Source organism: Crocodylus siamensis, chromosome 13 (assembly GCF_052110815.1).
Source record: "Crocodylus siamensis isolate JL-2025a chromosome 13, ASM5211081v1, whole genome shotgun sequence".
Taxonomy (NCBI): Eukaryota; Metazoa; Chordata; order Crocodylia; family Crocodylidae; genus Crocodylus; species Crocodylus siamensis.
Window position 1 is genome coordinate 12,880,838 of NC_143407.1, and position 25,129 is coordinate 12,905,966.

The 25,129-nt window shown below is 51.7% G+C and overlaps 1 protein-coding gene across 2 annotated transcripts; it reads right to left on the reverse strand.

Annotated features, from left to right (window-relative positions):
* Positions 1-25,129, reverse strand: CSRP1 (cysteine and glycine rich protein 1). 2 transcript variants are annotated; one of them, XM_090025706.1, is made up of 6 exons: positions 24,919-25,129; positions 14,597-14,709; positions 8,334-8,502; positions 6,685-6,814; positions 2,854-2,947; positions 1-1,962 (listed from the first exon to the last, which is right to left on the reverse strand). In XM_090025706.1, the coding sequence occupies exons 2-6, from the start codon at positions 14,706-14,708 to the stop codon at positions 1,886-1,888; spliced, it is 582 nt and encodes a 193-aa protein (XP_089881832.1). In that variant the 5' UTR covers position 14,709; positions 24,919-25,129; the 3' UTR covers positions 1-1,885. The 2 variants fall into 2 exon arrangements, with proteins under 2 accessions (XP_089881832.1, XP_089881833.1); XM_090025707.1 differs by lacking the exon at positions 24,919-25,129 and adding an exon at positions 24,685-24,838.

The window sequence follows — 25,129 nt, forward strand, 5'->3', positions numbered from 1 at the left end:
TTCTGTTCTTACAGCTTTATTGAATATACAAGTTTGCTTGGACACAATCCCTGCATGTGGCAAGTACAGAAGAAACATGGCTGCCTAGTGTCCGCCCAGCTCTCATGGAAAAGGCACATGGGGAAGGAACCCTAAACCCTTGCTCTCGCACCCCGAAGAAAAGGAGAAGTAAAAGTGATGCTCTTTTCTCATATGACATCCTGAAGGGATTTACACCCAACCATGCCTTGAATCTATGCTTTCTTTAGTGAACCCTTGCATCTTTGTCATGGGAATGACTGTTCTACTGAGGTCTGAGATCACAAAGGCAAAGCCTCTCCTGACCTCCTCTTCTCCCTCAAGGAAAATCTTAGAGTGGGAAGTGGCCATCTCTACCTGGACCCCAAATTTATCTACACATATAAGATGGAGCAACATTTCTGGAGACATTTAAGGGGATCCTTCCTATACCTTCAGAAACCAAAGACTACGAGGCCTCCAAAGAAAACCCAAGGAATACAGCAAGGTCCAATTCAGAGTAAAAATGTCAGAAGTGCTTGCATGGCTTAAGAGCCTGAATTCCCATTTTAAAATTGGGCTCAAGCTTCTAGGGCACCCTGAAAAATGTCACCACCCATTTCAGCTGCAAGCCAGGAACTGAGAGCAACAATGGCCTGGGCGAGAAAAACAACTTCCCTGTGGAGTCTGCACCTCAAGCAGTGTGGGGTCTGCTGTGAAACAAGCAAGAACCAGCCCCTTAGAATACCTACACTGCTCAGGCAGAGACAAAGTAGATAGAAAAAAACTGGCAGTGATGCTGGCAGGCACCACAGATTGCCTTCATGTTCTCAGACTAATATTCCACGGTGCTGTGAGTAAATCAGGGACATGAGCCTGGGCCACCTGTTTTGACCTTTGCCAAAGACGTGGTGTGGTTTTGACTCCAGCAGCTCTGCTCCACACAGCCTAGATGTGCTAAATGTCCCCCCCGAAGCCATGGGGAGTTAGAGGCTCCAAATGGTTTTGAAAGAAATGGGGCCCTGGCCATCACAAGTTAGGCTCCCTACAACAGCAGAATCAGTACCCACTTCTGGAAATGGTGACTTCATGGTTTACTAGATTTAGAGCCAAGTTCTCAGCTGGTGTAAAGCAACATATGTCTACTGAAGTCAACAGGCACTGCCATTTATACCAGCATGGGACTTCATCAACCATGCCTTGAATCTATGCTTTAAATACAACATGTGATTAATAAAATATTGCCTTTACCCTTATCTTACTTTCTCACCCAGGCTGGTCACTAGGTCTCTTGTTCCCTCCGGCCCACCCAAGAGTTGGTATTATTCCCACCTGCAAGTCCCAGTAAACTGTCAGTTCTGATTTTTATAGCAATTAATGGTTCAATGAGACACACTACATACTCCTGTGACATCACACTGCCTAGCTGGGCTCTGATCCTAAATGGATATGGATAAAGCACCCAGGTGTCACTTGTGAATGTATTATCATGTCACAAACCAAGTGGTGCTCTCTGCTCTGAAGAGTGGAAACTACACTCTGCAAGTGTGTGTGTGTGTGTGTGTGTGTGTGTGTGTGTGTGTGTGTGTGCATGAGCATGTGTGTGCTAGAAATGAACCCATCTCACCTCCGCTGGTGCCAGCAGCTCATGAGCCAAAGGCCCCTGTTGTACAGCGGAGAGATCTCCATTGATCCCAAGGCCTCTGGGTCAGATCCGTTGCTGGAACCAGCTGGCAGGAATGGTGTGGTGCCGTGAGAAGCAGCAGGAGGTTGTTAGTTATGATGAAGAGAGGCATTGGCACTAGGAAGCAGATGGGCTGGGCTCCCTCGCAGCATCGGCAGGGCACCAGCATGGCAAGGAAGAGTCAGCAGGGCCAGGCCTGGCACCTCACTGGGCATGGGCAAGTGCACCAGCTCCTTGCCCAAAGCCAAAACCCTTAGGCCCGAAGTGCTTGGCGTAACATCCTGCAGAGGAGGAAGGAAAGTGGCCATTAGTGACGGTGGCATGAGGAAGCTCCATGCTGGGCACTGCTCTTTCCTCAGGGGAGCTCATGGGACTGAATGGATGAGAGGTGAGTTGGCACATCAGGTCAGGCACTTTCCCAGGGTTCAAACTGGGCGCTGCCTCCTCACAGGCAGGAGCCAGGCAGTAGTGCCCTGCCACCCAGCTGGGAGATGCTGACCCCTTCAGAAGCAAGTGTTAGGGTTTTTGCAGGTTCCCATTGATGTGCCCATTTCACTGTGTAATTTGAGGTCACCAGCCTCCCTAAAGACAAGGAACACCCACAGCCACCCTCTGAAATGTAGAGCCACAGTCAGATAGGCTTGTAACAGTAGGTCTGGGTATGAGGGAGGACCAGGCACACCCGACCCACTCCTAGCCTGCCCATGCCTGTTAACATACTTCAAGTCTGGAAGTTCATCAGCAAGATTGCTCCAGGCTTGTCCCCTGCAGGTGCCCTCAGGACACCAGAGACTCAGAACCAGGCGTGGAAGATGAGGCCAGAGTAGCCTTGCTAGGGGACTCCCAGGTTCAGAGTATACCAACAGGAACAGGTACCAGAGTCTGCTGCTACAGTGCAGATGAGCCCTCGCAGGGCGGCAGGGTGCACAGAAAGACCCGTTGGCATATAAGCCATGTGGCAAGCACATAAGCTAGGGCTGGGGCCAGGGCCATGCAGGCATTCGGGCCCTTGCTATTCCTACAACCGTAGTTCCCCATTTGGGACTTCAGTTAATTCCATTCAGAGAGGCGCACCCAGCCATAACCCTGGCCTGCCCCAGCCCGCATGACCAAAGGTTTCTGTGCTGTAGCCTTGGTTTGGCCAGTGCCCTGGGAAGGGGACGCTCACTCACCTTTGCAGTAGATTTCTCCATCTTTGTCAGCCAAGGTGGTGGATTCCAGGCCTTTCCCACACTTGGCACATCGGAAACAAGCCTTGTGCCAGGACTGAAGGGAGAGAAGCAGAAATCAGTGGGGAGGAGGCCGGAAGCATTTATGTGGCTCACTTGTGGGATCCAGCCACAGGATCAGTTGGTCAGACCAATGTTAAGTCATGGTTTAAGCTGAACTACAGGGAAAAAATGGATTTCTGAGGACTGAAAACCCTATTGCAACCAGATCCTCCCCCAGTATAGCTGTCTCTAGAGCAGTGATTCTCAACCAGAATGCCAGGACACCCTGGGGTGCTGCCGGATCCTTTGAAGGGTGCCACGAAGTGTGAGGAGATAAACGAGGCATAAGGAGATAAGCAGGTAAGCCAAGTAGATAAATGCAGGCCTGACTGAATGATCCCCCACCGCTGCTGCCAAGCCCCTCCGCAAGGGGGTAAGCCCTGCAATTTATAAATTAGCTTTTGAAATTTGGTGCCACGCAATTCACAAGAGTTATGCACGGGGCTTTGAGTCCGGTGAGGATGCTTCAAGTTCATTCCACTGAACGGTGCCTTGAGGCCAAAAAGGTTGAGAATCGCTGCTCTAGAGTAACAGTTTTGACAACTTCCGGCAGGGACCATCACAGTGTACCTCCTATCATTTTTTCCACTTTAGTTTGCAAAACAACCACTCCCAGGCAATCTCTAGCAACTATCCCTCCTTGTAAAAAGTCCACCCACAAGTCCCAGGTCTGAGCCCAAACTTCTTTGGGAAGCATCGTCACAAAGGAAGGACTGCCTTTCCCAGCCTGTACCCATCTATTTGGTCCCAGGCACCAATTAAATGGCTCTCATTGATGGGTCGCCCGCAGGAGGGAGTGAACCCAAGAGCTCTAGCTTCCCCGCACAAAGTGGAGACAGCCCCACTTCACTACACATGAGCTATCCCTGTGGCTGGTCACGCCAGCTCAAATACAACCCCCAATACCACGCTGAAGATGAAGACAAGAAACTAACTGGCTCATCGTCTGAATAGCAGGGCTACTGCTTCAGAAGAGTGGAGTTCCAGCTTTGACTCCCACCAGTCTGGGAGAAAACCCAAGACAAGTCAGCAGAGCTGTGGTGACTGGCTCCAGCTGAGGCCCTTGCCCACGGCTCCATGTTGTAGAGGCATGCATCCAGCTTGAATTAGGGAGGTTGCATCCAGATGTTGATAGAACAGGCCAACGTTTTATTTTTAAACTCCCCCAGCGGCTCCACTGGTGGATAAATGGATAAATCAGTGAATAATTTAACTCAGTGGATAAATCAGCTTGTGTCCTCTGAACAGACAGCTTAATAGTGGGAGCTGCTGATACAGGAGGTCTTTAAAACCTTTTTTGGAAGAAAATGTGGACTAGCAATTATGGCAGGACTCGATGACAGACTGAATAAATCCCACCAGCCAAAAAACATCAACGCAGTTACGTAGTCCCCCTGGGATCCCCTCTGGGTTTGCTCAGACACAGCAATGCTACCAGCTTCAGCTCTTCAAAGATGCAGAGAATAAAGCTAACAACCAAACACAGTACCTGCAGTATGACCCTTAGTGTTCCCTCACTGCCAGCCAATCCTGTGCTCTTACCTGGGCATCCCCCAATATCCCAGTGCGTATAGCCATCTCACCCGAGCGTGGTGGTGCATTGCACCCGGGTCAGCTGGTTTGGCTGGAGCCATAGGCAAGAGTACTACATTCACTCGGGCTGGTAAGCTGCCCAAGTTGCCGTGAAGACAGTGTACCTCCCTCAAGTGCTAGAAGCTCCCCAGAGCCTTCCCACCATTCCCCAATCTGCCCTGAAGGACAGACAGGCTCTCCCAGAATCCTAGAGCAGCTCAGCTTCAGCACTGAAGCCCAAAGGAAACCCCCCTGGTAGGGCAATGCCCTTGGGGAGTGCAGTGCCTGTGATGACACAGTAACGTGGACAGAGGCTGCTCGCACCAGGGCAAGGCTGACTCAGGAGCCAAATACCTGTTCTATCTGTGCAAAGGCATATCTTTATACTGAAAGAAGCCATGGCAGGGAAAGGGGCTTTCAGTGAGCCTACAGACTAAAGCTAGGCTCACGGATCTGGACTCATGCCTGGGACAGGAGGGGGACTGCAGAGCATGGGCAGGGTTGTGAACGGGAATTCCAGGACTGCAACAACAGCGGGCTGGGAGTAGGGCTCGAGGGGCATCATTAAAGCTGTGAAGAGAACTCAAAAACCTGCAGCTTGGGACCGAGAGAGGTTAGCCAAATTGTGTGCAAGGCACCCAGGGCTGGGAAATGGGGTCTGCAGGTCAGGGCTGAGAGGCGCTGGCAGAACGAAGTAGGGGAGCCCACCGCTGGGACAGCAAGGTACCCCAGGGCAGGACTCTGGCAGTCCCACGGGAGTTTAGGACTGAAGCAGCGGAGGCGGCAGAAGTTTAGTGGCAGAGCTGTGTGAGTACGTAGCAAAGGCAAGACCTGCAGAGCCCTTAGGATCACCTTATCCCTGACTTGTGGGACATCTCCTCAAGCTCTGAATTTCAAGCCCTTGCAAGGATAAGCATGCTCCAGAGTGCACTGGCGGTTGGTATCCAATTCACAATGAAGGCCTAAGGCTGGGGGCAGCGTGGGCACTGCTGGGATGGGTTGGGTAACTCCACTGTGCAGCTCCTCGCAGTGTCCCAGTGCGGATGTTAAAAGCATAGGAACACAAGCAAAGCCACAGTTTATCACTCCACAGGCCCATCTAGTCCAGCGCTCTGTATGCATCTCAGTGGCAGAGTGCTCGTTTTTCTCCCTCTCGTTCCATCCCTGGAAGCAGCAGCCTACAGGGCACTCCTCCCCACCGCACGCTCTCTCTCCGTGACTCAGAAGAGGGTGCCAGATACGAGACACCTGGAGGCACCAGGGATGCTGCGAGGTGCCTGCAGCCCTAGTGTATGATATGCAGGGTCCTAGTCAAGGCAGCACCTGATGGACTCTTGCATCATTCCCCATCATCCTAACGTAGCTACTCCGTGACATCTGTGCTGACTGTAGAGCTTTCAACACAGCGGCTCTTGCTGTGCTCTTTTCATTGAGCTGGTGACAGGCATTTTCAGCTCTGGAGAGAGCTGAGCTCTGCCTGGGACAGTGGACAGGAAGAAAAGGGAGGGCCTGATGCCCACAAGGAGACCTGCTGTATTACATCCCATCAGCATCTGTTAGGACCCTCCACAGCTGGCATGTCTGGCAGCCTTCGTCCCCCGCACTCCCTTCATCTACAAGACTTCATTACTCTGCTGAGTACAGGGTCGGGTACTAGAGAAAAGATGGGATAATGGCCTGAAGTTTTAACAAAGCAACAGCCAGACCCAGCCTGCCAGGACCAGGGACTGGGAGAACTCAAATATGGAGGTTTCTCTGCAGGAGACTTGTACACCAACGTGGCATTCTCCCCACAGGCCGCAGGAAGAGCCAGAAAAGGGCTCAGGCACGCAAAGCAGGAAGCCTGAGAGTAGGGGATAGCAAAGCAGCATGTGGCATGGCATTTCCAGAAGGATCTGGCTCCCACAACTCAGCCCAGACTTTCCAGAGAAATAGGCACCATATTTTCTGGTGAGCCTGGCATGCTGGGTTTCCCCACCTCATCCCCACCTTGACCCCAGTGGCAGGCCCTGGCAAATATGACCTCTGAGAGCATCTGGATTTCACCAAGCACCACAAGCACTTGCTCACTCCTCCCTCTGAAATCTCTCAGTCACCAAGGCTCAAAACCCATGCCTATACTCTCAACACCCTTCTGCCACCTCCTCTTTCCCCCCTTACCTTTCCAGCTCCAATCACCTTCTCAGCAGCATACACCGCCTGCCCGCAGCGTGAGCACCCATCAGAGCCACCCACTTTCTGGGCCATCCTGGAAGCGTTGGGATTGTTGGTGGGCTGGTGAGGATGGCTCCTGGGGAATGAGCAGCAAGGACAAAGTTACTTGCCTGGCCTGGCAAGCAGGGAGCAGCAGCAGAGAAGGGACAGGGGTTCCACATTTGAGGAAGATTTTGGCCTTACGCTAGGGCTACAAGGCTGGGAAGGGCTTGGGTGTGGGTACAGGGTGGGCATGAGCACTCGGAAGAGGCTGGCCTCTGAAGGGTCAGGACAGGCAGCTGGAAACATGAGCTACAGGCCCAGCCAGGGTCCTAGGGTGGCCATGCCTTGTGTCCTCAGCACAGCACAGCCGAGGCTGAACGTGGACCTCAGGTGCCACCCCTGCCAGTTAGTGAGAGCATCTTTATCTCACCAACGTGCTGGGGCGACTCAATTAACCTGGCAAATGGGCTTCTCCCACCAGAGAGGCTCGCAGGGCATCTGGCTCCAAGCAAGTCATTTCTGTCACACAGGAGGCCGCTAGCTGACTGCACAGCTAAGGAGAGAGTTTGCCTTTTGGCGAGCTGCATAAAGGCTCAGTATTGAGCTCCAAGGGGTCTTCACCAGGCAGTCGCATCAAGAGCTGCTGCAAAATACAAGCAGAGCCCTGGACCAGCTCAGGGCCTGTGCAACTGCAAGGTTTCCTCTACTGTAAAACCAGCCTTGCCATACTGGGGCTAGGAGCTGAACTGGGGCACTGGACGATCCAAAGCCCCAAAGAACAGGATATGTTTAGCTGAAAGTGCCATTACCTAGAGCAGCAATGTGGTCCCTGCATCTCTACCCTGATTTCTGTCAAATAAGATAGATCTCACACACACACACACAGGTCATATAGCTTATTTTTCATATATACATACATACACACACATATACATACATATATACACACACGATATATCTTATTTAGTCAGCGTCTCCTGCCTTGTGCCAAATAAGGTACATCACACACACGTATATGTGATACATCTCATTTAGTCTGCATCTCTACCTCTGACTTCAGACTAACACAGCTATCTAGCTCTACATATATCTTAGTTAGTTAGTTAATAAAATGAATCTGTACCCTACCTGATGAAGAGCTAACCTAAACCAGGCTTTGATTGCATTATCCTGGTCACAGAGACCTCCTGTTCACCCTGGAAAGATGACCTAGCCAGGAGACGGGGTGGGGGTCATAGTTTTGTGCAGAATCGGATGCTAGCTCCTGGCTGGTTTCTGTCCTAAAGTTGCCCTTGTCAGAGGCACCAGACAGCATCGCAGTGTGCAAGTGACTCAGCAAGACTCAATCAGATGACTGTGGGTAGAAGTCATGGGGGGAGGCATGTTGCACAGCTGAGAACAGCACCCAGCCTCACAGGCTCCTGAGGCCAAGGGACAGCAGTGCTACATTGCAAAACCAGGATGATGTAGCAGACTCGGGACTCTCTCTTGAGGAGAAAATGCTAGTAGTGCTGCACAGCTCTGGGAGCCCCACAACCCGCCACGGTGCCATGCAGAGGGGGTGGGGGTGCCCCTTCCTGGCTCCCCAGTATAGCCCAGATGCTCCAACTCACTCTTCAGGCTTGATTCCCAGCGACTCGCCCTTGTCGGTGCTCAGGGTCCCAGCTCCTTGCCCGTATCCATAGCCTTTGGGGCCATACTTCTTGCCATAGCAGGACTTGCAGTAGATCTCTTCCCCGTGCACCGCTACGGTGGTGCTGTCCAGGTTCTTTTTACAGACCACTGCAGAGCAACAAGAGGATATCACTGTCAGCCTTCGGCTGGCCTCACACGGGATGGGATAGCTCAGGCTTTGAAAGGGAAGGAAATGCCTAGACAAAAGTGTTGCTAAAATGAAGAGCACATAGAGTATCCAGAGAAAAACCCATACAGGAGCACAGGAATGAACAGGAAAGCAAGTGGCTGGATAGGCCAGGCAACTGCCATTAACCCCATGCCAGAGTGGATGTCATTTGGGAAACAGGAAGTTTTGAACCTTGAGGAAAGGGAAGAACCAAATCTCTTTACAGGCCTCACAAACAAAGTTAATCTGGGTCAGATCCAGCCTGGTGTGTGTGAGGGAAGGAGGTTTGCATGAGTGCTTAGTGTTGATTACATCCAAAGATGAGCAAGAGAGAGTCCAGCCCTTGGGCCGACTGCAGCTGGAGCAAATCCTGCCGGTGAAGAGACTGGGAGCGTGGAAATAGATAAAACCACTGGCACTGGCTCTGACACCCACAGACCCCTGCTGCTGCCACTGGACCCACCACAGCTGCCGCTGGCCCTGTGGATCTGGCTGGAGAGGAGCTCCCGGGATCCAGATCCAGCCTGGGGTGAATGCGACACCCCGATGCAATCCAAGAGGAAGCTGCAGGGGTGAGGAGGCAGCTGGGAGAAGCAGGATCAGGGCTGGGAAAGGTCTCAGAGCCTCCAAGAGGAGCTGAGTGTTGTTTACCTACCACCGGCAGGGCTGTGGAGGAAGAAGAGGGGGGAGCAGCTGGCCCAAGCAGCACCACTACAATTGCAACACAGACTGACCCACAGGCGCGCCTTAAATGTCAGCAGAAGGCTGCTCCCGGCAGCCTGATTGTTTCCGTGCCAGAAGGAAAAGTTCTTGCCCTTAAACAACATCCCAGGAATGCAAACAAAGAACAGAGCTCTGGTCCCAGCGCCTCGGCAGGCCAGCACACTGCTGTCCCCATGACTAAATATGGTGCTTTTCCCCCCACTGCCAGGACCCCAGAGGAGCTCTGTGCTGGGGGAGGAGGAGAAGGGAAGCTGCATCTTGCCATCTAGGGAGGATTACGCGAGGAATGTCTAGGAGTTGCGAGCCTCTGGTGCAGACCTGAGCAGGACACTGGAGGGGGGCTCACCCAGCACAGGGTGCAGCTCACCCCCACCGCTTGGATGCAGCTGGCCCTGCGTGGTCTCGGAGCCGTCAGGTTAACCAGGCAGCCTCGTGCCTTTGGGCCTTGTTTAGACCCGAGCTCGGATTAACGCCCACACACAGAATCACAGAAAAGTTGGGCTGGAAGGGACCTCTGGAGGCCACTGAATCCAACCCCCTGCTCAAGGCAAGATCATTCCTGACGATCCTGTCCTAGACAAGTTGGTCTAACTCATTCTTAAAAACACTGCGAACAACCCTTCGGGAACAACTTCCAGTTCACACAGCCTAACTGAAAGGAGCCTATTTCCCCCTTTCACTTAGTTTGGTCACTGCCTTCTTTCTTTTGCTCTAGGGACGGCTGTTTAAGGAAGGCAGTAGGACCACCTTTGCCCATCTCTTCGTGTTAGGCCCTTCTCTAGCCCCAGCTTTAACAATCACACGTTCCCACTAGCCAGCTACTGAACGCTCCTGCCAAACCCACTTCCTGGGAATCAGCCACCAACTCCAGGGCTGCAGAAATTCCACTGCAGCAAGATCAGAAAAGAAAGATCCTTCCATTTTTCCAAACCCTGCTAGTTAGCCATGTCAAAGCACTATAAGAGGAATCTGGGGTTAGACCCACATGTCATGCCGGCCTCACTACACTTCTCTCCTACAACTGACTCATTTGGAGCTGTGAGGCTCATCTCTGATTGGTGAGTCAGCTGCCACCTCAATGGGCTGGGGTCAACAATGGTGTAAGTCCAGTTCAGCTAAACCAAGATAAGTCTGGCCATTCAAAGTTATTTTCCTAGTGGGCCAGGATGTTTTCTAGTCTCCCCTGGAGAGCTCAGGTTCAAACACACAATGGGACATTGCCTACATGAGGCATTAACTGTGGAGTTGCCTACTTAGCTCTGCACTAAATGTCTTGGTGTCTACACATGTGGCTCTATTAGGCCACAGGAAACTAAACTCCAGAGCAGGTTAGTACTTGTAAATATAACCTGCTGCGGAGTATTTTTGTGAACAGCAATGCACAAGTAGATGCTGACAGGGCTGGCTGGGGCACGAGGGTGCTTCACCATGGGGGCTGCCTCCCAGCTAACCCCACAGCGAAGCACTCCCTTGCCCCAGGCAGCCCTCTGCAGCACGTCGAACCAGGTCCGAGCAGACCCAGGCTGGCAGGCTGCCCCCGAGGCCCCCTGCCAGCTAGAGCTGCTTTGATCTGGCTCAATGTTCTGCAGTCCTGGGTGCACATTCAGTTAATGCACCCAGAAGCAATAAACTCCAGCGTGATACACATCTGAGTTTACTGCTGCATGCCAGTAGCACATGTAGATACACCCAAAGAGCGCTTAAGTGTAGCATGACTAATTTTGAACAGGTGTAGGCAGAATTGAGTACAGTTCAGCATGAAAAGCAGTCTGTGATCCAGGACAAGAACAGCAGGGATTGCTACAGGTAATGCTGAGGGCTTCAGCAGAGTGGCGGGAAGGTCGGGAGTAAGAAGGACGGCTGCGGGTGTGATCCACATACTGGGTACAGTATAAGGAGCCCTCACACTGCGAGAAGCTGTCCTCATTGCAGTCAGCTCTAAACAGGCTTCCTGCTCCCTGATTTCCATGAGTAGAGAAGTAAAATCTGCATTTCCACCTGCTATGGCTGCATCTTCCCTTCCTAGGGTAACACCTGTTCCACCCAGGTCCTCTGCTTGTCCTGAGTTCTGCTCCATCTGGGCTATCCCTGCTGCTGCATGCTAACCTAGTGCTTCAGACTCTTTTGCTGACATCCTACGTTTTTGCACGCAGAGTGCTGGAGCAAGCCACGTCACACTGGCTGTTTGTACTCAAATACTGCCACGACATGCTCCAGTGAGAGCTGTGACTCAGATTCAAAGATGTGCAAAGCACCCCACACCACAGACACCAGAAGCTTCTGGGATTCTCAGAGCAGCAGGAGATAATATTCCCCCCAGCACCTTATCTGAGGCTGCAGAAAAGCACAGATTCCTGTTGCTGCAATGTAGAGCCAATATGAGTACTCTCATGCTGCATACGTGGGCAGCCAGTCCCGCTCAGCCTCTTCCGCCCTCAGATTTCTGCCTCAGCTACAATTAAGGCTTCCAGTGCCTTAGTCATTCCATATGTACTTGGTTTTCAGACAGGACACTCCCCCAGTGCCAGAGAGGTGCTGGCTCAGGTTCTTTATATAGTCATGGGAATAGAGATGTAGTCACAGCATTAACATGGGCAGCAGCCTGGGTAACCTAGCAGAGATGTACCCAGCATGCTTGCATGCAGTGGCCACCACTGCCATCGCCACCACTGCTGCGTCTGCACTGCTTTCACACAGCTGGTCGCATGTACAGCTTTGTGGGCTGCTGACGGGCAGCGCATGCCTGGCCAGGCACGAAGCCCATCAGTAGCCTTCAGAGAAAAGCGGCATAGGCATGGCAGCACCGGTGGCGGTGTGGGGCGGTGAGTGGCAGTGGGTGCCAATGGCAGTGGTGGCTTCCATGTATGAGCCCCTCCCCCGTTTGGCCCCTCCACTCTGTGCCACCGCTACACACAACCCCAGGATGGCATGGGGGGCACATGCCCCTGGATCTGGGTGGGCTGATGGTGTGGACCAGGGCCAGGGCTGTGCCAGGCTCTTCCTAGCAGGGGGGCCAGGCAGCGTTGTGCTTGGGCCAGGTGGTGGCAGTGCTGGGATGGGGGTTGTGGGGGCTACAGCAAATTCTGTAGTGGCTATGGCCCCTCCTGTACTCCCACTGCCAGCACCACCACTGCCTGGCCTGAGCAAAGCCTGGGGCGGCCTCTGGCCAGGAAGAGCCCAGCACTGCCCTGGTCCAAGCCCGCCCCGTGCAGAGATCTGGGGGCATGCACCCCCCCATACCCTCCTGGGGTGCACGCAGCAGTGGGAGCTGCTCCCCTTTCCCCCCGCACCCTTCAGATGAGCCGCTCGCAGCTCCATCCCGCTACCACCCTGCCCTGGCTGTGCAATGCCTGCTCCAGCCCCACTCCCTCCCTCACTGCAGGGGCCTTGATCTGCCCCACCACCCTTAAAAACAAGGGGGAAAAAAGGGAGTACAGGAGTTGAAGCTTTGAGTCAGAAGGCGTGCACTTATTTTAAAAGGATGAAAACCCCTACTGTAGGCCATCCAAACTCATTTTCCCTCTTAGCACAGGATTTTGGACTTGTGAGCTTAGTTTGGGGTTATTTTGCCCCCAGTGGCTTGGCACAGAGAGACAGCAAGGGTGACTTTTCACCGTGATGAGGCCACTTCACTATCATCCCTTGGAAATACCGGATTTTATTTTTCTACAGTTGTGGAAGTGAATGTATAGCAAACCGCACACCTACATTTGAGAATCTGAGTAGGGCTTAGGCATGTGGGCCCCATACCTCCAACAGCAGGAAGTTTGGGAACACAGGGCCCGGTCCAAAGTCCACTCAAGACAACAAAAGGACTTTGGATCAGACCCATAAGCAGGGATCTGAGATCCAGAAGTTATTGCCCCCAGCTCCCAAGCACTGCCCCCCAGCAGCAAAACTCCCCTCCTCCACCCTCACACTGCTCCCTGCATTACAGGAGTGAAGCAGTGGGCTCTATAAGGAACAGTAAGAGTTAACACCGGCTCCTGCCACATAAAGATGATCCTGGCAAGGTGTGGGATTAAGCAATTTGCACAGAGCCCTAAATCCCAATCTGGTTTTGCCCTACAGTCCCTCCCCACATGCATGCGGCTCCTTGGAACAACAGCCAGACCAAGACCACACTAGAAGCCTTTGTGGAAGAGGAAAGTGGGATGGTGGAAATGTGGACAAGGATACATTGGCAACCTTTTTACACAGGCAAAACTCTAGCGTAAAGGCAGCTGTACTGCACATAAGTACTCTGCTGGGTTGGTTTGTATCATTTGGGGACCTGTGTGAAGCTTCATCTCAGGTGTGGCTGAGAGGGGACAGCTGGAGCAAAACCCATTCCTGCAATCTTGCATTTAAACTAAAGACTTGAACTTGTGAGTAGCACAGGAAGAAAGTCAGGCTTGCATATCCTCTTCAGGAAGAGAAAACTTCTCAGACACTGGGGAGCACCTATGGGGAGGGGACAGTGTCTCTGAAAGTCTCCCAGATCTTATGGAAACATCTCTTCTTAACCCTAACAGCTATGATCCTTGGGGAGCTGCATGTTCCTGGGACCAGTGGGAAGCAACTGCACCACCCAATATCGTGTTCATCTGAACACCTGGGATGAACCAGTTTACTAGTACATGTCCACCTGGGAAGGACCTAAGCACATGTAGACACAGGCTGCGCTGGATGCAATAAAAGCAGGGGGAGTGTGGGAAGGTCAGTCTAAATGGGCTAAGGCTTCAGCAGCTCCAGAAAGAAAGAAGGTGGCTCAGCCTCCACCTTGACACCATCACGCATTTTGTGAGCACTTTGTCATCAGAATGGCTGAGACAAGGTAAGGCTGGGATCTTCTTCCCACATGCCCTCGTGGCCCACAGTGTGAAGGCCCTAGCCCCAGCTTCTTTTAAGAGCCCACTCAGACCCTTGCCTTTGAATATGAAGAGCCAAGAGCAAACAGACTCCCCCATGGAGTGCCTGAGCCTGGGTACCACTATCATGGCTGTCACTGCAAGGCAATACCAGAAGGGTTTCACAACAGTCTCTTTTGGAGTCTAAAGTCCTGGGATTTAGTCTTAGTGTGGACTAGTGCTGGCATCTCATTCATCTACGTGGTGTGCAGGCAGGTCCCTGACCCTCACAAGGGGCTCTGCATTGTCTCAGGAAAACACCTTCCCCAGGTCTGGAGGAGAACAGAGAGCTGTGAGACTCGTCCTGGTCCAAAAGAACTACAAGATGGATTTACTGCATTTCTATGGCTGATGAGAACAAGCCAGCCCAGGTGCTGTCCCGTCAATTAGAAAGGCCAGATCTGTGGGCCACTATACTCACTGCATAAGAAGCAGGACTTGTGGAAGCTGTTGCCTTCACATTGCACCTCCTCAGCAAAGTACACTGTCTTCTGGCATACGCCGCACTTCTTCCCTCCACCCCAATTCGGCATCCTGTGGAAAAAGCAAAGAGAAGTAGTTTCACTCCTAAGGGAGTGAGCAGCACAACAGCTGGGCAGGAGGGTCAGACGACCTGGAAAGAGAAGCAAATAAATGGGCTGTCTGCACATACCCTGGGAAAGCCACTAACACTGCTGTCCTTAGCCTGGGGCATGCAGGCCCCAACCAAGGGCATCTGAATTTTATCAAGAGCTCAAGCACTCCACCCAACCTACGTCATGCAGCAGACCTGAGCCTCCCACACCTTTAACATACTATTTCAGGTGCGGACTTGGTAAATCCCAGCGAGCAATGGGTTCAAGAGCTTTCTAGCTTTATTCAAAAGGCAGAAGGACCACTGCACCTTTGTAGATAATGCAAGCTGTCCCTGAGCACTGAGGAGGAGGAGGAGGAGTGGGAGGCATTTGGGACATGGGCCATAGGGCCAGCTGCCCTCATCGGTACCAGGGACACAGGCAGGAAGAGAGTAGCTGCTTGTGTCAGGTCTCCCTCCCAGCAGTTGCACGGGGCACTCAGTAGAGCAGATGAGGCAGATGAGACTAACAGCCCACCAGGAACCTGGGGAAACCGGATTCCCCATTTTCAATTCAAGATGATCTGTTTGCTTGGACTCCTGAACTCCAGGAACTTCAGGGGAGAGAGAAGGATGGGAAAGGGAATTTAAGCAGGACAGGTTAACCACACTTTTCCTGGACCACACCTCTGGCCGAGGGCAGCCACCAAAGCATGTAGATACAATACCTGGGACTCGCATGATTAGTCCTGCCCTGTGTCAGACCCCAGAATACTCAAGAATTCACTAGACTGACTCCCCCTTTCCCAGGGACTTTGTACAAGGGTGGGGAAGACAGGAGGAGAGGCCTGGAGGAACTCAGCTGGAACGTCCAAGCCTTATTCCCAGCCCCGCAGTTACCACCCAACTGAACAGCAAAGCAGCAGGCATTCTTCTAGGTCTGGCTACCTGGAGCTAGGGAAATGCTGAAAACTTTCAGGAGAGACTCAGGCTGTCTGAACTTCTGTCCTCTCTGCGAGTGAGCGAGGACTTTAGAAGGGATCGTCTACCAAGGCAGGAGACCACGTATGTGACTGCTGCGTACACCCAAATTCTGCAGTGCAGAGCTCCCCACATCCCTGCACATGCCCTGTTCAGCTGCCCCTGTTAACCTCGCATGTATTGTCCCTAGTTCCTGAAGATTTCAGCTGGACTCTGGATCCAACCATCTAGGAAAGAGACAAGGAGTACAGGAATCCTGCAAGGGGCTTACAGACAAGCCTAACAAATGCCACAGCACTGAACTGCCTTGCGTGGGCCAGCCCTGGAATTCCTCCCCACCTGAAAGCGGCGGAGAGGAGAGGGGAGATCCCTATCAAGTCTCCCCTCTCTGTCCCTGGAAACTCGCTGCACTGCCAAGACGCGAAGAGCAGGAGTCACTGATTCTTGCATCCGCTCAAGATGCCCAGAAATGCTGAGTGACCCGTCCCAAATGAAATCTGCAGGACCGGCAGAGCCTGAGGGAGGATTTGCAGCGGGTCATTCAGGATCAGGCTCCCAGTTCACGTTGCCAGGATGAAACAGTTCATCGTCCGTTTTCTCACCGGCTTGAGAACCAGCGACTCTCCTTAAGGAGCTCTCTCCCCACGTGGCCACGGGCTCCGAGACCCCGGGGGGGCTCAGTTGGGAGATTGCTCACCTTGTTGCTGTAGCGCGGGTAGAGAAGACGTTCGTTCTGAACCCGTCTCACCGTGGGAGCGCGCAGCTGGAGTCGGTCACTTCACCTCCCCTTGCCCACTGGCTCAGCACTAACTAAAGCAGCAGGGCAAGTTCCCAAGAGCTGCCCAGACTGCCACTGCACACAGCGGAGGCGCGTGCACCCAAAGGCCACACGCGGGGGCCCATGGCCTCCGCCAGTCCTAATCTAAGGCTCTGTTGGTGAGGAAGCATAGGCCAGCAGGGGATAGATGGGGCTCCTCGGTCCCACGGCTGCCCAGGGTCCATGATGCTCTGCCCCTAACTCTGCGTGACCGTGGGAAACTCGCTCCCCTTACTGTTACACTGCTGGGGTATAAATAATACCATATAAAGCCAGAGGAGATGCCTGTTGCTTTTCTCTCTGGGGCAGTTAAGAACTAGTTCTAATAAAACAGCTATTAAAAGCTTTAGTAAAAATCCTGAGTGAAGATCAGTCACTATTGGCAGGAGTTTGGTGTTCCCAGCCTAGCCTCCAAATGCAAGGACTCCGGGTGAGGACCACGGGGCAGCACTGGGGTGCTGTGGGGTGATCCCCAACTGCAGGCTGGGACTAGAGCTGTGAAGAGCAGCTGGGCCTGTTGCGTCATGTGGCGCTGTGGGTTCCTTATTCACTGTCATATAGAGAAATTCAATACAGAAGTGAGCTGTGCCCTCTGCAATATCAAACAGCTACCCTGGGGTGGGGAACTGTGCAGGCTCTAAGGATTGAAGGCTCCACATTATGAGTGGGACAGACTCACTAGGATTAGTGCCAGCAGTTGGGAAAGCTTTTGTCCTGCTTCTTCTCAGGGCCCCGCAGACTGGGTTTTGTGTACGTCTCATCCTTCCCTATTTCGCCACAGCCAAACCCCTCCCTTTCAGCCAAATCATTCTTTGGATTGCCTTAAAAGGACACAACTTTCTCCACGGTCTGTAACTGCATTTTGCAGAGGTGAGAGGGAGTCTGATCCTGCATACTCTCACCAAAGGGGAGGCTCCCCAGAGGCAGAGCCTATCCCAGATATGCGGCACCCGCCATGCAAGACTGCCTGCCAGCCACGACCCACGTGCAGGCCTACCATGAGTCCTAGGAGAAGGCAATGGGGCAGACCTCTCCTGCAGCTAGGCAAGAGCTCCTCAGCCCTTCATCACAGTCTGCTCCCAGCACTCCTGTACTTCGCATCCCCATTTCAGAGGGAATGAAACCAGTGTTGGGAAAAGCAAGGGATGGATTTGGTAGCCGTGTTGGTCTGAGACAAAAAGAAATGCCAAAACCTAACACTCTTGGTGCAGAGCTGATACCTTTTATTAGACCAACTGAGAAAAAATAATATTTAAATAAATAAATAAATAAATAAATTTAATAGATTTTTCATAGACGTTAGGGCTGGAAGGGACCTTGGGAGATCATTGAGTCCAGCCCCCTAATATACAAAAGCTTTTTTTTATTTTTATATATATATATATAAAAACAAAATAAAAAGCTTGCAGAAATATATATATATATTTTTTTTGCAATTTCTCAGCTGATCTAATACTTGGTATCAACTCTGAACGAAGAGTTCTAGATTTTTTTCATTTCTTTTTGGGAGAAGCAAGGACTTCCTTTTATTGGACCAACAAAGTAGTTAGGATAAAGTCAGACAAACTTTCAAATGCAAGACATTCTTTGAAATCCAGCAGAAGCAGTGTTTGGAGGGGGTGGGGGGGGCGGCTGAGAGAACTGCTCAGGGTTAGCAGACACAATCCTTGCCTCTCTCAAGCTCTGGACCTTTGTGGCTACAACATCACTCTTAAAAGTGCTGGCCACTTCTAGTTACTGAAATGCCTCCTGGACCTCTTCCCCACAAGTCACTCCCAAAATGTTACCTCTGGGCAAATTCCAAGAAGCAACAGGGATAAGAAAGAGCTAAAGGTCTGTTCTGGTGCTCGAAGGGTAATGGAGAGCCAGGGAAAGGGAATGAGGAATCGCCAGGTCAGATCAGATCTGGTCTAGACCCGTCTCTGGCAGCAGCTAGCACCCACTGCTTCAGCGGATGGTGTGAAAACCAGAGGCGTAACTGGCAAATGCTGTGCCCTGGGAGATGGTAGGGGATGGTGTAGGAACAGCAGCTAGAGATCACCCCTGCAGGGGAGGGTATGTCACCTCCTTTTTTGCCACCAAGGTGCAGGTCAAGTAGCCATTGAAACAGTAGTTTCACTGGCAAAAAAGGGGGAGATATCTGCCCCAGCAACAGCAAGCCTCCAGCTGCTGGTCCCTCGGGACCTGCTGCTGCTGATACCTTGGCCTCCCCACTGCCAGAGATGCATTCACAGCTGCTGCAGCTGCAGGGAAGATGCGGGGTGCCCAGGAGAACAGGAGCAAGGCACATCTCCCCAGATTCATTTGGCCACCCCTGGAGTCCAGGACTGCCCTGCTGGCCTACTCATTGTTACCTTACTGGTGATGACCCCTTGCAGATGGATAGAGGATAATCCACTCCCATACCAGGTGTCACCTCAACCCCTCACCCCCCAAGTAATGTTGAAGGATACGTTTTTATCACCCTTCAAAAAGGTTGTTAGCAAGATTCAGAGAGGGATCAGACATTTGAACAAAACACAAGCATCCTGAGTTGCAATGCTAAGTTTCTGACTTAAATGCCATCCTGTAGCAATATGTGCTGCAGTGTAGAATCACACGCTGATAGGAGGGAAAGCTTTTTTCCACAATTTTGAATTTACCGCCTTTCTGTTTCATTGTTTCCTTGCCGTAGTGATATCATGTGGGAAGAAAAGAAGCTCCTTAGTTTACTTTTTTTATTCTAGTCACACACGTTAGCCATGTCCCATTGCTGTTCTTGAATTGCATAGGTGGTGGTCTCAATCTAACTATGGAAAACACATGAAAGCTATTGATCCATACTGTAAGTGGGTGATCTGCGCTTAGCAATGCCCAAAAATTCACACAGCAATGGATTTGATTCAGTTTAACTAGACATTGGAGAAGATGTAAAAAACAAATCGTGGAATATAGTGAAATAGTGGGAAAATTAATAATTTTTTCTTAAGTAAGTATGTAATCTTTTCCATATCAGTAATAATATAGTCAGACTTGTCTCAGAGGACAGCAAATGGGTTTCTTTGGATTCTCCAAGACCAGTACAGCACTTAATGAAATATGGAAACTGTTAGTGACATTGTTTAGCTGGACAGTTTTAAACAAGATGTTTTCAAGACTGCCACCACAGTGTAAATGCCTAACTATGTCCCTCACTTGAGATTACCAAATGAAAGACCATGCCATAAAACAAAAAAGACTGCCTGGAACTGAGAAAAAAGCTGTCAATGATTAAACCCCTCTTGTGCAAAGAGGACCGCTATTTCCATGCTTGAACGCCAACGAAAGGCTGTTTGTCAAACACAGTAACTCGGTAAAAGCTACAAGCAACTACGCAAGTAAAAATCTATTCCTATAAATTGCTATTCCTGGTACAATTGCATGGGAAAGGAAAACTTCAAAAACTTATGCCAGACTAGGGCATTCCTTCCCTGTAAAAAAAAAAGGGAAAATTCAGCACAGGAAGACCTCCTGGGCATTTGCACCCAAGCTGCAGCAGCACAGACCTGATGCATCAAGGAGGCAGGGTCTTGGGCAGGCTATATTACTTGCACTGAAGCCCATGCTCCTGTGATTTCACTGCTATCAGTACCCAAGCTCATTTTAATCTGCCCAGGTCAGGTATGTCTACTCACACTCATAGAAAATTAGGGTTGGAAGGGCCCCCAGGACGACATCAAGTCCAATCCCCTGCTCAAAGCAGAACCATCCCTATACATCCTCCCAGCACTTAAAAACGTCTTAAAAACGTCTATGGAGATTCCACTTCTCCGAGTAACCTGTTCCAGTGCTTTACTACCCTCCCAGTAAGAAGGTTTTTCCTAGTATCCAACTTAAACTTCCCTTGCTGCAACTTGAGACCATTGCTCTTTGTTCTGTCATCTGCCACCACTGAGAACAGTCCAGCTCCGTCCTCTTTGTAACCACCCTTTAGGTAGCTGGAGGCTGATACACAGTGCACAATGTACGGTTTAAACCTTACAGAGAAATCAATTTCTAGTGGCATTCCAGCATGCTGCAGATGTTCACAGTCCGATACTAGCCGAATAGATAGTTAGCTGAAAGAAGAACTGAAACACACCAGCTTCTGCTTGGTGGGATGGGCGGGAAGGGACTGCAGGCTGGATTCTGATGCAAGTTAGTGCAGCCCCATCAATCTCAATGTCATCACTTGGCTCACAGTCCCTTCCTAGGAACTCCAGCACGAAGCTGACGGTTTTGTTCAGAGGTGGATTATTCCAGGTCAAAGACACTGTCAAGAAGCTTAGTGGAAGCCAGGCTCCATCCAATTAACAGAAAATTAGAACCACAGCAATGAAAAACGATTCAGACACACCAGAGAAGATTGCCAATAACGCTTGTATTTGGCCATCAATGCTCAACATTTTCTATTAGTTTGGGGCGCCTGATTTCAAGACAACTAGGACTTGGTTTTTTTCAGGGTCGTCAGTATTATGAAGCACTCTGGTCACAGCACAAATTGCCTTGCCTTTAGAGATGATGGGACAACGAGCTGACACGTCCCTTCAGAAGAAAGATTACATGCCAGTTCTTTCTGGCCAAAGTAAAAGCTATGTTGTGGACAGAAATGACCGATTTGGTGCGTTTGGACTTCAGGACACTGATCCACAGTATCGCACAAAACCCACTGGTAAAGTTAAATCAGAGTAATCTGTACAGAACAGCCATCACAAATCATAAAGCCACTGAAAGAGGCCAGACCCGAGGCAGAGCTATCTGGATGGGCATCCCAGAGGATAGGGTCTGACTCGCTAGACGAAGAGGTGAACAGCACAGGACTGAAATTTGCAGGGTTACTTATTTGGGCAGGCAGGAAAGAAGAAGAATCAGCTTGAAAACACTGTGGAAAGACAGCTTGCCAAGGCTTCAGCAGCTACAGCCATTACATTTTCAGGAATACTTCTCCCTGAACTTCAGAGCCTTTCGTGGCTTTGGCCAGAAGAGCACAACTCTCTCCTACCTTATGCTACACCCACTTGATCTGCAGGAACGGGCTATGGGTGTCATGCACTACCATTCCAACGTGGCTGCTGTTTATAGGTGTGCAGGCCTCCAACAAGGAGCGAGTCACAGCGGGGAATTGTCTCCACATGCGCACAGGGAGGAAGACACGGACTTTGAGAAGTGATCTTGAGAGACCCGTGGTCGGATCCTCCCTCACAAATGCAAATCAAGAGCAATGCTATTAAATCTGTGCCTGTGGCACTGGGCATTTCTGAGTAACTGCAGCATGGATTTTAACTGGGAGTGTGGGAATTGAAGATAAGTTATAAAACGGGATGAGTTAGGATGAGAAGGACTAAGAGCCCATGATCTGACATAAACGGCCCCAGGATGATACTTCAACAACTTTGCTATTCCAGGCACTTCATCCCCCTAAACCAAGACATCACAGCAGATTGTAAAAGTGTCTCTGAGGCAGGCACAGACTTTCCAGTAATAAATGAATTAAGATGCCAGAAACAGCACTGACTGCAACAGAGCAAAGAGGTTGAGGTATTTCCCAGGGCTGCCCAGCTACAGAAGTGAAGGAGACCGCTATGGAAATACCAGACTGTTATACAACAGACACAATACCATACATGGATATTTATTATATAATAGCAGAGGAATTCCTAAGGAGCAAGGTATTGCAGCCACAAAGATCACATGAGTTTCCAGGCATTGAAGACCATGGCTTGCTGGAATAAGGAAACATCTTAGCTTGTTTTTTAACTAACTGAACTTTTGGTGGTCAGTAAGTGGCCATATTTTGCTTTTCCTATAAAAAGCTGAATTTTTCCATAGAAATTCCACTTCACACCCAGCCCTGTTTTCTGACCAGCCTAATACGATACAACTCACCCTAGCACTCAGCAAGCCACAGCCCAATCCCAGCCTCTAAAGGCTGCTCTGACCTCAAAAGAAATAATCGTGATGCCAAAGTCATCTGTTCCAGAGACAACACTTTGGCACAGGTGCTGTCCCATGCACTGGGGTTCTGGTAGGATGGGAAATAGAAACCCCAAAGCTTATCCTCCCAACTGGAGACAAGCAGCCAAGCACCCCCAGTGCTGCTCATCAAGTCTGGGGGACAGGAGGGAAAAATGCTTGCCAGGAACCCCACTTTCTTTATGACTCCCTTAACCAAGCTCTGAGCAGCAGCTGCAGGCACTTGGCTATTCATTGGCAGCACCAGACCTAGACTCCTGGTGGCCCGGGCAAACGTTTAGTATTGGGTCCCTCTTCGCCAGAGATAATGATACTAATAATTTTTAAATTACCATTTTCGGGACCCCTTTCTGTCCAGGCCCTGGGCGACCGCCCGGTTCGCCCATGCCTGTGTCCAGCCCTGTTCATGGGACGAGGGATTCCCATGAACTGTCCTGGAGCAAGGGAAGAGAACAATGTCCAGGTTTATCACTGTGCCAGCCAAAGACCAACACCCAGGATGAAGCCCTCCAATACCAGCCTCAGGGCCTTCTCACCATCTAGCACTCCTCCACAGAGGCAGGTTTTTCAGCAGGAACTGGTGGTACACAGGACCTTCCTGGTTACCATTAACCTTAGAGTTTCTTAACTGACTGCTACCTAGTGGGTTATTCTGACTCATAGTGTCTAGCGCCTATTCGGGTCTTTGGGCAGATGTGATATCTTTTATTAGACCAACTAAACAGTTGGAAAAAAAAGTTCTTTGCAAGCTTTCGGGCACAGACACCCTTCATCAGACATAGGGAGACTACCTAGTGCTTATCCAAGTGCTGGTTACTTCCCCCTCCCACCCTGAAAGCATGCCATGGTTTTTGCTCTGAATCTGTGCAAACCCTTACTTAAGACTTCCTGCTTTATGCAGGAATTGAAATTTTGCAGTGGTCTGGGCCAAGTGACCAGCTAGTGTCAACCGGCACACTTCAGGTACCTTGGGTGATAACACCCCCCCCCCCACCGCTCTGGTGGTGTGAGCGCTGGGACGAGTGGCTCAAAGCCAGAGGCTGAGGTTTGCTCATAGCATGGCCCTGAAGCCACTGAATCTGCAAATCCTCCTCCTGCAGAGGTTGAGGTTTAGCAAATCCTGCTAAACACCTTGTCACAAGGATGCAAGGAAGGAAAGGATGTGCTATGACAATTTGCACCCAGTGAGGGTCTAGTCCAGTGGGTTTACTGCACTGCAAGCTTCACACAGACCACCACAGCAGATTGAGATCAGCGCAGGGCTACTAGGTACCCAAATTCCTGGGTTTCGGTCCCAATCTGTTACCGAATTTAGGCAAATGACCTCCCTTTGAACATCTATTTTCTATCTGCAAATGCAAATACGAATCCTGACCTAATCCCTAGGAGGTTATAATCAGGGGTAACAAATACTTCAAGGCCTTGAAGGAGGGATCTTGAAGAAGCGAAAAACAGTTTCCTGCTGTCGTTGCTCCTTGCTGGTTGAGGGAAGCTCACAGTTTTGAATGTCAGAAACCAGCGGGGGGGTTTCCTCACTTCAACATTCAGCATCAAGCCGCAGCCTCCCCTCCACCCCCCGCACCAGAGTGAATGTGCACACGCATTTCCGCCTTGCCAGCAGCAGGAAATTCGCTTTGCTGCCTGCCATCAGCCAGCTTCTCTTGTCTAAGTTAGTCTAGACTTCAGTTCTTGCAAATTTCCTGGAAATGCTCCCGAAAAAACCAAGGCTGTGGGGCTCCTCATGGCAACCGCGATGAGAACCCGGATCCGTGGCTGCATCTACTTGGGGCAGAGCAGTATCGTGCCACCACTGATAGGATGCTGGGAGGTCTCACTACAGCCACTTGTACTGCGGACCCCTGTGGCAAAACCAGTGCAGTCCCTAAAGCAGGTCTGGAGGAGCAGAGCCTGCAGTTCAGGGGCAGCCAGCACTGCACGGAGCAGCAACAGCTTCAGCAGGATGAGGGAACAGAGCTGTGGTCCAGGGCCGGCCGTCCTGTCCTGCAAAGCCTGCAGCCTCAGGGGACCCCGTAGCCACGGGGCTGTGCCCCCCCGCCACCTGCGCCACATTTAAAGGCCGCCGTGCAGGCAGGGAGCCCCTTCCCAGCCGAGCCGGGGGGCTCTGCTCCCTCCCCTGCCATTTTGATTTGTCGGTGGATCAGGGGGCCCCAAGACACTGGGCACCTACCAAGAACGCTCGCGCGGCGCCTGTCCTCCCGCTGAACACAGCCTGGCCGGCAGCATCCATCACTTCCAGGCCAGGACCCCCCGAAACAACACACTGCGACAAGACAGGCAGGCCACCCCCCGTTCAGCACGTGGAAACGCAGCCGGGCGCCGGCCCCGCGCGGCCTCGGGGGCAGCAGAGTGGCCGGGAGCAGAGCGGAGCCGCAGCGCGCAGAGGCGGGGGATGGGCACGTACCTGCGGCTGTGGCGGCGGCGCCTGCTCCGGGCTGTGCGGCCGCTCCGCGCCGCGCCGCTTTTGTGTCCTCGGGGGAGGCGCGTCCGGCCCCGGCCCCGGCCCCGCTGCGCCGCCTCGTGGCGCCGGGCCGGGCTGTGCCCCCCGCCCCAGGCCGGCCGCCCGGCGCGCGGGCTGGCGGGCGCGGGGCAGGGGACGGGGCGCCTGCGCAGCG